The sequence below is a fragment of the Poecilia latipinna genome, unplaced genomic scaffold (genome assembly GCF_001443285.1).
Source record: "Poecilia latipinna isolate Pla-1442-1.1 unplaced genomic scaffold, P_latipinna-1.0 Scaffold968, whole genome shotgun sequence".
Classification (NCBI taxonomy): domain Eukaryota; kingdom Metazoa; phylum Chordata; class Actinopteri; order Cyprinodontiformes; family Poeciliidae; genus Poecilia; species Poecilia latipinna.
The window spans coordinates 91,523-105,951 of record NW_015113584.1 but is presented as its reverse complement, the minus strand read 5'-3'; the positions used below and the strand labels follow the sequence as shown (position 1 = coordinate 105,951).

The 14,429-nt window shown below is 37.3% G+C and overlaps 3 protein-coding genes and 1 long non-coding RNA gene across 5 annotated transcripts in view; 2 read left to right on the top strand and 2 right to left on the bottom strand.

Moving 5' to 3' along the window:
* dagla (diacylglycerol lipase, alpha) overlaps positions 1-1,961 on the bottom strand; it is a 39,958-nt gene extending 37,997 nt beyond the window's left edge. For both annotated transcript variants that reach the window (XM_015049966.1, XM_015049967.1), the window contains exon 1: positions 510-1,961. The gene's annotated coding sequence lies outside the window, so the exon portion shown is untranslated. The remainder of the gene's footprint in view (positions 1-509) is intronic.
* Positions 1,962-2,299: 338 nt separating this feature from the next.
* LOC106958184 (uncharacterized) lies at positions 2,300-4,454 on the top strand. Its single transcript, XR_001427106.1, has 2 exons — positions 2,300-2,467; positions 3,161-4,454. It is a non-coding gene; the product is annotated as an uncharacterized LOC106958184 (long non-coding RNA).
* A 1,285-nt stretch (positions 4,455-5,739) lies between these two features.
* Positions 5,740-6,878, top strand: polr2l (RNA polymerase II, I and III subunit L). The gene is made up of 3 exons (XM_015049965.1): positions 5,740-5,870; positions 6,369-6,475; positions 6,663-6,878. Exons 2-3 carry the CDS (start codon positions 6,381-6,383, stop codon positions 6,769-6,771), a joined length of 204 nt encoding a protein of 67 aa, XP_014905451.1. The 5' UTR covers positions 5,740-5,870; positions 6,369-6,380; the 3' UTR covers positions 6,772-6,878.
* A 215-nt stretch (positions 6,879-7,093) lies between these two features.
* LOC106958181 (cleavage and polyadenylation specificity factor subunit 7) lies at positions 7,094-14,354 on the bottom strand. The gene is made up of 10 exons (XM_015049962.1): positions 14,265-14,354; positions 13,723-14,044; positions 12,169-12,366; positions 11,070-11,173; positions 10,796-10,941; positions 10,368-10,710; positions 10,134-10,237; positions 9,134-9,278; positions 8,804-9,042; positions 7,094-7,395 (listed from the first exon to the last, which is right to left on the bottom strand). The coding sequence occupies exons 2-9, from the start codon at positions 13,807-13,809 to the stop codon at positions 8,808-8,810; spliced, it is 1,362 nt and encodes a 453-aa protein (XP_014905448.1). The 5' UTR covers positions 13,810-14,044; positions 14,265-14,354; the 3' UTR covers positions 7,094-7,395; positions 8,804-8,807.
* Between the last annotated feature and the right edge of the window lie 75 nt (positions 14,355-14,429).

Below are 14,429 nucleotides of genomic sequence, written 5' to 3'. Positions count from 1 at the left end.
TATGCTCCAACACTGCATGGGAGACATACATGAACAATCTGTCAGGGAAATGACCACACATTCTCTACACAAGTTGCAAAAAGATGGGATCTTTTTACAGATCCAGGTTGGAATAACATCCCTTGCTTAACCAGTTCTGAACAAACTTTAAGCTAGGCTAAAGTTTTGCTGTAAATAAGCGGCGGGTGTGGGTCTGCTGATGTTTCAGTATCTTTTACAACTTAAACAATTAAAGAATGCGCTTATGGTTAACTGCAGCTCTGGGGTGCAGCAGCATTTTTATGTGTAAATCCAACAAGTCGATCTTTGTGAATCAGTGTCCATTGTAGTCTATTCAGCAGGGCATGGAGAAGAGCACAGAAATGTGTTCCAACCAGCCATGAAACTCGGTTTGAAAGCTGGGTCACACTACTTGCTGTGCTGCCTTGTGTGTGTGTGTGTGCGTGTGTGTATATAGCTAGAGGCAGCGCAACAATGCTCAGTATCGTCATCGTGTTACTGCCGCTCACCTGTGTTTTGACGATGCCTAGCCGAGACCCACTGCATCGGTTCCGCTCTCTTTCCCATATCCTTCCGACAGTCCTGCTCGTTCGCACACCGGATCACCGGTCAGGCAGGGTGAATTTTGAAATGTCTCACCGTTTGATATAAAATAACCATGCAGACGTCATTGCATGAATGGACCCCCAACACATCAAAGCCCCGGAGCCTCCTCGGTTATCTACCGGGTGCCAGGTAGACCCGACACATACCATCCAGCAGCCAAATTAATTACACAACCGCGTCGACGGCGTTCGGAACTGACAGCTCGGTCCTCCGCCTGATTTGCAACACGGCTGCGGCTCTTCATGGAGCAGCGTGGATCATTTCCCATTCCCTTTCGTCAACGCTCGGCATGATGATTCCTGCTTGATGGAAGATAGAAAATCCCTTGGTTTTTTTCACGACCAGGACGAGCTCTTCTCCGGGGTTTTGTGGTGTAGTTTAGTGGCTTGAGTGTGCCATCAGCCGGACAACTCCCGAATCTTGTCACGGACTAAAACGGAGGCAGCCTTATTCCGACAATCAAGCCCATCCCCTGAGATATTCCCCACCGAAATATACGTACTAACTTGCTATTCCCCGTCTGCGGAGAGCTGCGTAAACGCCGTGAATGGCTAGTTTACGTTTAGCTTTATGAACCGTTCGCTGTGGGCAGTTTGGGAATCTTGCGGAGAAATGGCGACACCAGTGGTTTGTGGATACCAGGGAACTGGTTCAAATAGAGTAGTGTGTGTTGAGGGATTGCCGCTCCCCTCTGTGATGTCATCCAGAAAACCCTATGGAAGATCCGACAACGTGTGTTGTTTTTCTGTTCTTTTGTCAGAAAGCAAGCTGTCTTTCCTGAAGGATATGATTAAAAATATGACAGTAAATTGCTTTAAAAAAAAAATAAAAAAGAAGAAGACAGACTTCTGGAACAAACCCGTCCTTTTAAGGTTCTGCGCATGCTCATGACCTATGGCGGTGTTTTTCAGCGTTTGTCGTTTCCACAGTGACGACATAGCGATGCAGGAAGGATACCAACTGTGATGTGAAAATCAATTTATAAAACTGATTTTTCTTTTTGCGTAAAATCAACGTGGAAACGTTTTTACGTAAAAACAACGTTTTTAGAAACAAAGGCATGTGAAATCATGCAATATACTTTGTGTTTGGGAATTAGGCTACAGTAAATTACTAAAGACTAAAGTAAACATTTCCTTGGTGCTGATTCACAGCGAGCCCGATGTGCTCCATCTAGAGACTGTCACATCTGACTAGTCAGGACAACAGATTTTAACAATATACCCACCAAAGTGCGTGATTAGAAAATAATACAGAATAGAAGGATTCTTTGTATCTCAGTAGGAAGATAGCAGCAACATCAAAGGCAACAACACACACATTCAACTGAGTTATTACAGATATAAAAGAAGAAAGCAGAAATGTGATGGGAATTTGTTCAACATCACTTATCTATTCTTTTTTTCCAACACTATCTATCTATCCATCTATCTATCTATCTATCTATCTATCTATCTATCTATCTATCTATCTATCTATCTATCTATCTATCTATCTATCTATCTATCTGTCTGTCTGTCTGTCTGTCTGTCTGTCTGTCGTCTTGTTTTAATTTTTCATATGTGAAATGTGCTTAATATGTGAGATCCACCTAATTTCATAGGTAGAAATAATACTCATTGCCATAAAGTTTTTTTTTTTTTTTTAATTAACCATGTCAGTCCCGCTCCCCTGTTTTGAGCAACCAGATGGTACATCCCAGTCTATCCAGCTCTCCTCCCATTGCCCTCCCTCTTGCTTTCAGTGTCCTCCATCTCTCTGGTGTTGCTCGTTTTCCTGTATTAAGGACATCTTAACTTCCAGAGCTCTGCCTCTTCATCCATCCATTTATTCTTATAATCTCAACCTAACTGTTTGAAAGGTAAGTGCATCCATTTTCCTCTTGGAGCGTATCACAGCAGTATTCAGAACAGGAGCCATTTTTTTGTTTTTTTTTTTGTTAGGATGCTACTAGCCTGCATTTTGTGAAACTCAAACTGTTGTGATGCAATCTCTCTCGACCTGATTTATTTCTCTCCATTTCCTCTGATTTGCTTTTCATTCATTTCTCTCTCCATCGGTGGATGCTCTCCTCCATCTTGGTATCCATTTATAGCACATATGACTCATTAGGTTTTACAGTCAGACCGAGGGCAAGACAGTGAAATATATTAAATGCTTTTCATCTTGCTCATGTCAGGGTCAACAGAACAAGGATTCATTTAGGTGTACATCTCTTAGCACTGTCACTCCTGCCTTCATTACTAAATTACATGACTGCTGAATTTAACCAAAGAAAAAAAAAATCTTAAGACATGTAGGAGCTCTGAATGCGATCGCCGTTTTAGAGGGTAGTTATGTTACAGCAGCTGTGGCCAATATAAACATTTTCATGTTGCTGTGGGCATTGAAGCAGTCCCATCAATGCCATTTTTCCCAAGGTCACATTCCAGGCTCACACATGGCTATCAGGGCCTCATACATATTTCATTCTAACCACTCGCATCAGAGCACATAACATGATGACGGGGGCTAATTGGAAAGGATAATCTGTCTGTTTGCTGTTTTTTGCCAGTGAAGCAGCTCAAAGCTGACCTTGTAAAGACTCTTACTGACCGGACCACACCACACCTGTGTCCCTGAATCCATGGAAGCCAAAGCCAAGGCAGGGGCTCCAGCACCCAAGGCAGCATCCAAAGCGGACAAGAAGGAGCCAGCAGCACCACGCAAGGCTGATCATGCCCCTGCGGCCCCTGAGCCCGAGAATCCCCACTTCTCCTCCGTTCAAGATGGAGCAGCAGAAGCTGAGTCAGCAGCGGGTGACAAGGCCTCTGGTTCAGACTCTGTGGAACATCTCAAGCCTTTTCTTATTGGCGGTGCCATTATCGCCGCAGGAGCCATTTTGCTGGGAGTTCTGCTGCTGGCAAGGAGAAATTAAAACCAAATTAAGATAAGAATATTGTTGACTGGTTCACTGACTTCTCTGGTTTGATGAGCGATGGGGAGACACAGCAGTCTGTGTGTATTTTCTTATTTTATCTGTCTTATTTAGGGTTTTTTTTTTTTTTTTGGCCTGCTTTCATGTGTAGTGCATCAGCCTATGTAACGTTTGATCAAGGCTTTATATGGAGCATAACTATACTTATTATATGCATGAAGTTGCTACAATACTGCATATAAAATGTAATTAGAACATTTTTTAAAAAGAAAAAAAAAACTACACTGCATTACATAGCCGCCACAACTCTTTAAATGTGGTTTAATCTAATACTTTTTTCCAGTTTGTATAAATATTGATAGCTTTTCGATATTTATGCATTCTTGCAATTTATTTTGCTTAAAAGTCATGGGGGGAAAAATCATTTTCTCTATCAATAATGTCCCCGGACTGTCTGAGTTCTATGATTTCAAAGTAAATGAGTTGGTGAAAGGAGAATGTTCTGAAAGGTTTGGCCAAATAAACTACATACAAGGTAGATAGTGAATCATAAAGATTGAGATTAATTTGAGTCTGTAAAAGTCTGCTCTAGTGAAAGTTTACCTTTGATGTGACCATGTGGGCTTGGAAACAGAAGCTGACAGTATAGATTTTGATCTGTTTTGGGCTGGAAACAAGCAAAGTGCATCTAATATGTAAAGTATGTGCTAACAGAGATAAAAAAAAACAAAAACAATTTCATGTTGAGGTAAAGACGTTAGTTGTTGTTTTTTTTTTTACCCAGAATTTGGTTGATTCTCTGTTATTACAGATGCCTTTCCTGGGCTGAGAAGTCTTCACTAAGTTCAGCAAAAATACAGTCTGTGTTAATGTTCAGAGATCTAAAATCACTTAACTATTTTTTTTTTTACTTTTATTTTTTTTACAATCAGAACATACAATCATGACATGGGTAATGATAAAGACGGCAAAGGACTGAAAATGGAATCAAATATTTTTTTGGGTGTAGAATAAAGAATATATATATATTTTTTTCTTGTCAAATAATATCACAAACTTATAATCTTTCACATATTTTCAAGCAAAAACATTTTTGACATTTTACTTTGTTTACATCTAACATTTGACACTGTAGTATATGTGGGTTATGTTAGACTGAAAGACTGCTGTCAAAACATCAGTTGTTTATGTCTTTCCTCTGCTCATCTTGTGTTGTTAAACGCACAAACAATATTGGTGACATAAAAGCATCTTACATTTACATGAGCATAAAAGTTATGTGTATATTTGCTCTCGTAATTCACTCACAGGAAGAGAAAAAACACACACGGTTGTTGCTGCACAAATTCATCTGTACAGATGTTCACAGTAATTTCTGCTTGCACTGCAAAACTCAAGTTGACTGACTATAAAGTAGAAAGATATTTCTCATACACATACACACACTGGTGGTCTTTAATTTAAATAAATTAAACACAGTTTAGAGAAAAAGTTATTCATAAACATTCACAACTTCCCTATTATGATAAAAAAAAAATAGTATGCCAGTACAAAAATGTCACCTTACATTGTACTATACAGTGTATTTAAAAAAAAGTAGTAGAAGAAGAAAATTCCTGTTTTCATAATTTCAAAAGCGTATAAATGCAATAATTCAAGTAGGAGTCCTCATTTAGCATATGTGCTGTAGCAGATTAAAATACATAGATGATGTAATAATGTATGGTGTTACTGATGGCTATGATAGTGATGATATTTATCATGGTGACTTTAATGATGATACTGATGGATATGATATATATATATATTTTTATATACTTTAACATAACTTCCTTATGCACCCTCCCCTCTGCTCTCAACCATTTAATTGTAAAGAAAATAATTTGAAAATCTACATTATTAAAGGCGGTGAACCAGGAAAAGTGATTACTTTTGTTCTTTTTTTCCTTATGTTTTGTCAGCTGTGTTAAGGCCTTCTTCATGTCAACATTATGCCCAACAGCAAATCCAAGGAGGGCAAAAAATTCTCTAACCAGGAATGAATAAAAAAAGAATGCAAACTATTTTTGGGCTAAACATGTGTGACTATATAATGCCATGCCATTATATATAAAATGTAGTATATTATCTAGTAACGTATTCTTCTGTCATCCTTCCGGAAACTCGCCCGACTATGTCGTGTTTTTACTGACGAATATTTGTGCTTTTATCGTAGAAGAATCTGAACCGGAAGTTGTTACAAAGTCAGGGGCAAACGGAGGAGCTAACGTGCTGGACTCCATTTCTCCTAGAAAAATCGACCTTTTGTTGTGATTTTCTGGTTGATTCTCTGCCATATTTGGTTACGGTGAGTGATAAAGTGGAACAAGACTGTGTATGTGTCTTTATGCACAATAGATTGTGCATAAAATTTGTTTTCTGCACAAGCTATTGGCGGAAGTCAATACATTTCGCACAACTACTCGTGGTAGGCTAACATTAGCTTAAAGCATTGATTTTACTTGTCCAAGTTATATCTTGCATAACATTAGAACATATTTTCAGAACTTTTAAGGAGATTCCTATCTTTGTATTTATACTTGTATGTTTTTGTGGTATTGCTTGTGGGCTAGCAGTAGTTGTTAAGCTATGGTAGCAAAACAACATGTTAGCAACACGCACTTGAGTCGCAAGGATCACCTAGTTTCAGGAGTCACTTTTTAAATTATTTTTGCATTGTTCATTGTAGTTTTCGAAACAATATTATAAACGTGCACGATTTTTATTGAAAATTACGCATAAACATATGTTTATTATTATTATTGCAAACTTTGGTATAATAGCGGGATGTTGTATCTGTTTTCAGGTAATCACAACAATGATTATCCCGGTCAGGTGCTTCACTTGTGGGAAGATTGTGGGCAACAAATGGGAAGCTTACCTTGGCTTACTTCAAGCAGAATACACTGAGGGGTGAGACATCTTTTCATTACTGCCTGCACTAAATCTTCAATTTTGAGACACGTTTCTGGTATATGATGCAACATGGGAAATAATACAAATATTTAAATGGTAATATTGTACCCACTGATATTTACCAGGTATAACTGGTAATTATAACTGATGTTATTTCTCTCCTTTTTTTTTTTCTTTTTCTAAGTGATGCACTTGATGCCCTGGGCCTGAAGCGGTACTGTTGTCGAAGGATGCTGCTGTCTCATGTGGATCTTATTGAGAAATTGCTGAATTATGCGCCGCTTGAAAAATAACTCCAAGAACTTTAAGGACTGTGGAGGGTCTGGTTTTGGGTGTGGAATTGTTTAATGGCTATTCAGTTATGTTTTTCTTTTTTTAAATAAAGTAATTTAAAAAGTCTTTATCATCTTGACTTGTCACACTGCAGCAATAAGAACAAAACTAACATTTTGAGGTGAGTCAATATAAATGTTTTTAATCAAGCAACATTAAACCACTAGTTAAACTTGTGTACATGATCTACAAAGTGTTTAAAAACTGGGTAAATATTTCTGATGCTTTTTAAAGGTTAAATGGTGGTCTAATGTCAACCAAGTAAATTAAAAACACACAAATGGTGATCCTTTGGGTACTTTTAATAAGATTCACAAAACACAGGTTTCTAGTTTTTTTTTTTTCAATTTGTAGAGTTTATACAAAAAGGGAAGAAAACAAACTTAACAGGTGTTCACTGCATGCAAATGTTTCTATTATACATAAAAAAATTTTACAGGCCTTTTGGTTAAACAAAGTTATACAATGAATGTATTACAGGAAAAAATTTACATTTCACACTTAAGTTCAGATTCCTTGTGATGTTTATACAGCTTGGTGCAAAAACAAAATGCCTCTCCTTTTCTGCTTCAGTCAAAATCACCCTAGAGAGGAGAGAGAGTGGGGAATAGGGAAGCATTGCAAAGACATAGTTAAATTTCAAATACAGATTGAAAGTAATACACAAATATAAAGATGTCAAGTCTTTTCATAAATTCTGTGAACTTCCACATGTGCTAAATCTGGATAATGGCCATGTGTACTAAAACTAGTTGGGTGACCTTAATTCTATCAACTGCGAGCTGACAAAAATGTTCTTGGAGAATTCCAACAGCACTTGCAAAGGCTAACCATTTTTGATACAGGTAAATGAAAAACAAACATATCCATACTCCGTCCAAAATATTTAATTGTTACAAGAGGAATGGTTCTTATGCTGGTTGAAAATTCAAACCTCCTAGTCTGGAAAAAACTGGAACGCTCTGTGTTGGATATCCCACTAGGAAAGTGGAAGCAACAGAGACCACCTCCAGTTATGACCTGTATGGCCACATTTCAATGTGGCTTCTCCTCACATCAACAATAGTAAGATATGGTGGAATCATTTAAAGGACCTCATAATAGTGTGTCTGAAATCAATGTTACATGTTAAACCTGCAACTCTGAAATTTGAAGTGCTGTTAGCTATAATAAAGTCAAGTAGGCCAGTCTTTCTAAATAAAGTCATGCTTCTGGAGTAACAATTCAATAAATCACAAAATATATTGCATGTAGGAAATATCCATGATAGAATATGTGAGATATTTTGCAGTCCAACACAAAATGTTAATAGCAGCAATAAATCTCCAAAACCCTTAAACACAGAACTTTAAAATTTCAGCACTCTTTTTATTTTTTTATTTTTTAGCAGCAACAGTTCTCAGTAAACAGCTAAGAAGTGAGGCTGCTTGACCTTTGGAAATTAATATTTACTCATGTGAAACTATAAAAAGAATTCTAGCTCATCAACAGTCTTGAGGTTTGGTGTTTCAAGCGTTTATTGGATGGGAAAGGTCTGGATTGCAGACCATACCACACCAAATAATCTTGTAATAAATGTCGAACATCATCTTAAAGAAATACAGAATAATTTCCCTGAAAAGGACACTGACTGAATGGAGATATTTTCACTAAATCCAGTATAAACCTTGAAGTATTCATGTTGCCTTTCCAAAGATACAGATTCCCAGTTACGTTAGCACTGATGCGGTCTTAAGATTATCAAAATGGTAGACTTCAACTCAGCACTGTTAAAAAGACCAATAGTCCCTTTCCTTTTGAGTTTTAATTTTGCTTATCTCATTCTTGTACAGTCCCTGCAGTCATAATATTTTGTATTAAACATCACCAATTTCCAAAATAAACATATTTCTAAGGTTGCAATTTACACCAAACGTTGGTAAGCAGCCATCCACTCTACAGAGGTAATCAAACCAATAAATCCAGAAAGTTATTGAATTGTGAAAAGCTTACCAATTTAGCGGTATCGGTCTCTGTGATCTCTATGTCGTTCTCGCTCTCGTGAACGCTCCCTGTCCTTCTCTTCGCTCCAGGAACGTTCTCTGTATCTTCGAGATCCTCCTGTGCTTTCCCTGTCGTAAGCGTCGCCTCGGTCTCGTTCTCTGTACCGTTCTCTGTCACGCTCCCTGTCACGCTCATGGTCTCTCTCACGTCCTCTGTCCCTTTCTCTTTCTCTGGAATGACGGCTTGGCCTGAAAAGTGAAGTGAATTGGTTGATAAGGACTGAGAGAATAGAATGGCTGCTATTAGGAAAAAGTTGCTAATAGAAATATAAATACACACTTGCAGCCATAGTCTCCTTGGATTGAGACTAAGCAGTCTTTGAGTGAGGTGACAAGTGCTTGACAGCTTTTATCTCTGCACACTCTAGACTGCTTAATGATGGCAATAGCACTTAATAGTGTTTCCATGGCTGTATTCAGGTTTCCTACAGTGACACAAAGAAGAAAGGTTAAGAGTATTAGGTTTATTAAAATGTCATATTCAGTGCTGCTGTAAACATATCTCTGTATTTCCAAAGTGTTACAAAAAGGCTCCATGTACCAGGAACAAACTGTCCAAAATGAAGCCACTGCTGCAAATAACCTTTTTTTTTTTTCTTTTTTGACAGAAACTTTTCCTGGATAAGTGCTTCTTATGAGTAAATACCTTATCTTTTCAAAACTCCAGTCAAAGCAGATGGCTGCTCACGCTGTGTCAGGTTCTGCCTGTTGAAGGAGAGTTTTCCTTTCCACTGTTACTATGTGCATGCTCTGTATGAAAAATTGCTGCAAACTTAAAAGCTCAATGGAATTGGCTGGGTTTCCTTAGAACTAGGATCAAGTTGAAATGCATGAAATTGACTGGATCTATCTGTATGACTGGACTGAATTGACTTGTATTATTAAACTCTCTTTAGACCATATTTTGTTTTGAATTTCCATTATAAAAATAAATCAAATTTAAATGGATTCAATCAAGACTAGTCCTAAATTCTGGATTAGCTTTGAAATTAAGAGAGACATGCATATGGAGTTTGCTCAAGACAAAGAAACACCTTTTGAGAATGTGATCCCTCAGTCTTCTTTATTGTAATTTTGAAGCTTACCTAGAAAAATGTCTACTAAAGAAATATTTTAGTGGAAACACTGGAGGTGGTTGTTAAATTGAAAAGACATCCAAGGTTTATCAAAATGAGTGCATTTCATTAACAGTTGGAAATGTTTTTTTTGCCCAAAAATGGCTTTCAATACTTTTAAGATTTCTTTGCATTTTACTTCTCAATTTGACCATCTGTTCTTACCAGCTGTAGCTCCTGAAATAGCCTTGGTGATTGCGCTACTGGCAATTGCTCTGTTTCTGTTCATCATTTCCTCAAAATCTCCATCTTCACTTTGAGATGTTTGTCTGGAAAAACAAGGTCATTTTTAACTCATATTACATCATTGAATTAAACCAATTATACATTTATGGTATTCCTTAGACTATTATTTGTTACTTTAAGCTTTGAAAAGGACTCGCTCGCTCCCTCGCTCACTTTTGTTCTCTATACGACTTGCTGCTGTGCCCGTCTTGTGTCAGGTTGAAGAAAGGAGGATTTAGATGGAGACCCGGAGAAGGCTGGCCAGGGATTTGCGCAGGATGTGGAGGAAACATATGAGGTGGCATGAGGGGAGGGACCGGTGGTGCCATGTGTGGAAACAGAGGAGGCGGCTGTCCGAGAAAACTGGGTGGTGAAGGAAACATGTTTCCAAACGGATGTGATGGGAAAACTGTTGGAGGAGCAGGGAGAGCACTGGAGTCTTGTGACGATAGTGCAGTGGGAGTTTTTTCCGCTAAATCCAAGTCCTTAGAACCCGAACCAGCACGTACGGGTATGCCTGTGAAAAACACGTTCTGTTAAAAAGTCAACAGTCATGCTGAAATTAGGTATGCATTATCTGGATTTGCTTCTGCAGATCTTACGTTGGTTTGCAATGTCTTCAAACACAGAGAGGTTCTGTTGAGTGGCAAAGCGACAATCTATCTTTTCTCCGTTAATATGGCATAGTGGCATTTTTTCCAGCAATATTTTTAATGAATCTTCTGTGGTTACCACCACCTCTGCATAGCTGGAACACGGGAAAACAATAAGGTGAGTAATGCTGAATTAGAAACATGCAACTTCACAAAATCTTACATTTGTAATGTTTTCTCCATAATTATTAAAATGTATGTTTTTTTATTTTTTTATATTCACCCTCTTGACTGGCCATTAACTTTATTTTCAGCAAATCTGATGTCTGCTATGTCTTTAACACCGAGTCGCAGGGCCAAGCTTGTGAGGTCCTTGTCTGATGTCCACTGTGAGGAGAAGCAGGTTTGGAGAGAGGAAATGACAGTAGGATAGAAGGGATAGAGTTATTTTAAGACTTGTTTGGGAAATAAAAGTAGAGTAGTGTAAATCTAGAGATGAAAATTGTGTACATTTACATTTTTACACAGTAAATATTTATTCTTACAAACTCTTAGGTATTTATTTGAACATATGTCCATGTCAAGTCATTAACCAGGCATTACAAACTGGTTTGTTATAGCAAAGCATTTTAACCTGTCTTTCCTACCGAACCATGTATCTTATTAAATATAGATTCTTTGTATCTAGTGAGGATTCAAAATTTGAAATAGTTGTTAAAAACAAAGTTTAAGAAACAATTTATGGTAATGGAAAAAACAATATTGGAATGTTTACATAAAGCAAATGGCTAGCAAGTCCCAAAATGTGGTACAATTATTTTAATAGCTAAATAAATAATTATTTTTTAAATTTTTTTTTAAAGTTTTGCAATTTTTTGGGTGAATTCAGAGCAAGTGCTGTGACTGCAGAGATTGTGGAATACCTTATGTCAATAGGTAAGCAGAGCTCAGACCAAAAAAAAAAAAAAAAAACACTTAAATGGTGTTAAAACTCATCTTTTTTCCTTAACATCTGATTAGAGCTTGAGCTGCTGAATTGTTGCCAATTTATTGTTTTATTATTGTTGGATAAATCATGGAACACTGCTCAGCATTTGCACTTGTTCTTAAATGTGCCATTTAAATAAATTTGACATTGCCATCGGTCTTTGGGTAAGGACCGCCGAAAATCAGCATATTTGCTGGAAAATCAGGTGACTTTCATTTGCTCACAGGAAGTTAGTGAGTTCATTTTTGTTTTTCAGTTGAAGTTTCTCTATTGGCCTGTTTCCTTAAATAAAATATGTGTGTTTAATTGTAAAACAAAGAACAAAGAGAGAATTCATCCACTATTTTTCAAGATAACTAGACACAACTTTAATAAAAAAGAGAATGGTACTTACCCAGGGAAAATTCCCAACATATATAGATAGTTTTCTGGTCATCTTTTGCTTTTTGTGTTTTTTCTCTTCAGTAGTGTCCCCATCTTCTGAAGCCTTTTTGGTGGAAGCTGTTTTACTTGAAACCTTCTTGTCTTTATCAACCGTCCCCGTTAGAACAGCATCAAAAAGTTCATTTGCTTCAGAAATTTTATCCAAATCCTGTGTGGGATAAAATGCAATAAGTGAATTCCATAACCTTTTGTTTTCTACATCTCAAAAATCATAGAATATGAACACAGGAGACTGCTAGAGATTCTTCAAGAAGCTATTATGTGATTGCTATTCAATTAAGTTACAGTGTAAACTCATCCATTTCTACAGCTCAGACATCAAACAGAGCATCAAGCCATAAACACACAGTGTTTTTTATGGTGAAGGGGCATTAAGAACTTATATGACAAGAGTAAAAAAAACTATAAAGTTGTACAAATCTGATAAGAAGACTATGTTTGTTTAAGATGTGCCAGATGATGATAGCAAGATCATCTGGCACATCTTAATATGTGCCAGATGGATAAACATAAATTTTGTTTTTTCTTTAATTGCTCTCAGATCAAGACAATTTCAGTGGTACATGGTAATTGGCACAAATACTCATTTTAGTTTGTACTTTTGTATATTCTGTTGCTCTCGAGGTAATGATACAGCCATCTTTATAATGCATAAGCCTCTTTTTCTTTTACAGTAGGAATGTATGGTATTAGAGAAAACACGCAATGACTACATCAGTGGTGGTAAATTCATTTTCCTTACTACTTGCTTGCTCCTTTGTCACTTCTGTGAATTAAATCACTGTCTAACTTTTAGCATCTTGAGCACTGATATTTGGGTTTTAGATACAAGCATCAACTGCAGTCAGACTCCAATAAAAAGGCTTAATTTGGAGTAAAAATAGACCTTATGCCAAAGCAAGACATTTCAAAAGTATATTACTTCTATGAAAATCATAAATTTCTGGTATTTCAAAAATAATAGCCAACAAACGCTGCATTGCAAACAGTGTAATGTGGTTTTATTTGAGAACAGACCGATATTGTGATTGCGAAATAATTGTGACATACTGTGCAGCCCGCTCTTAAGTTAGAGTCAAAGTGCAACCTCAACTGACCTTCCTAGAAACACAACTGGACCCAAATCAAGCATGATGGATATTTATTTTTGGTTTATTCTAAACTCTTGTAGATTCTCTAAAAGGAGTTGAGTCGTCATGGCTGCTGTGATTCTGGCCCTGGAAAACTTACATTCACAATAACAGTGTGATCATGAGAGAACCGTATATGATTTCCCCCCCAAGAAAAACTATCACAATCGCGCTTCTAGACATGAATGGAAAATATAAAAACACTGGTTTGCGCAGATCAGATTAGTCCAGTTGCCTGAGATGTTCAAGAGATTTGTTGAATGTGGTTTGTTTTCAGTTAACTGATTTGAGTCAGGGAAACACTCATTGCAACGCTAATAAATCACTGGCAGCCACGAGTTTTTCCTTAAAAAAGGGCCTTAAAGTGGACTTACCTCATCGCTTGGATACAGGTCACTGTACAGATCTACATGGTCATTTTTGGAGTTGCTCGGTCCTGCTGCAGATCGTGCAGCAGACATTCTGTCGGACTCAGATGCCGACCTTCTGTGAACTGTCGCTTGTTTTTCTGCTTTCTTTTTTGACCAGCTTAGTTTTCACAGAGACGCTCTGTTAAATTAACGATTCATTCATCCAACAGGTGTCCCTGTTTTACTAAAGAATTAAACACGGCGTTAACGCCTCGTTTTGTTAGCTTACGGTTGGTAACGTTACACGCAGGGTTTGCGAATACAGAAGTGTAGGTAAAATTCGACACTAAAAATCAAGAAAATTATGAATCAGTTTAAGGAATCATACATTAAACTTCCACATGCAAATGCACACACGTTTATATTCAGGCTATTGCATGCTCGCTAGGTCTGCTAATGCTATTTTTTCAATCGATGAAAATACAAGCCCTTAAAGGAAAGTTACCGGTAGGGAACAAAATATACAGCTTGGTTCCTACTTTTAAATCCACCCTAGGTTTACTTACGTTGGAACTTTGTAAACCACCACTAATTCACAAAATAAACAATATATCTTATCGATTTAATTTTGGAAACAAAAGTAAATTTTGTCTACCTTGTTTCCTAGCAACAACGGGATATATTAGATTTTTTTGTATCTAGTCGGCTGGTTTGTTAGGCGCACACGTGGT

Coding starts and splice junctions, on each gene's coding strand:
- polr2l (XM_015049965.1), top strand. CDS start 6,381: ATGATTATCCCGGTCAGGTGCTTCACTTGTGGGAAGATTGTGGGCAAC. Junction 6,476..6,662: donor CAAGCAGAATACACTGAGGG/GTGAGACATCTT, acceptor TCTTTTTCTAAG/TGATGCACTTGATGCCCTGG.
- LOC106958181 (XM_015049962.1), bottom strand. CDS start 13,809: ATGTCTGCTGCACGATCTGCAGCAGGACCGAGCAACTCCAAAAATGAC. Junction 12,367..13,722: donor ACCTGTATCCAAGCGATGAG/GTAAGTCCACTT, acceptor TATCCCACACAG/GATTTGGATAAAATTTCTGA. Junction 10,942..11,069: donor GTTAATGGCCAGTCAAGAGG/GTGAATATAAAA, acceptor CCCGTGTTCCAG/CTATGCAGAGGTGGTGGTAA.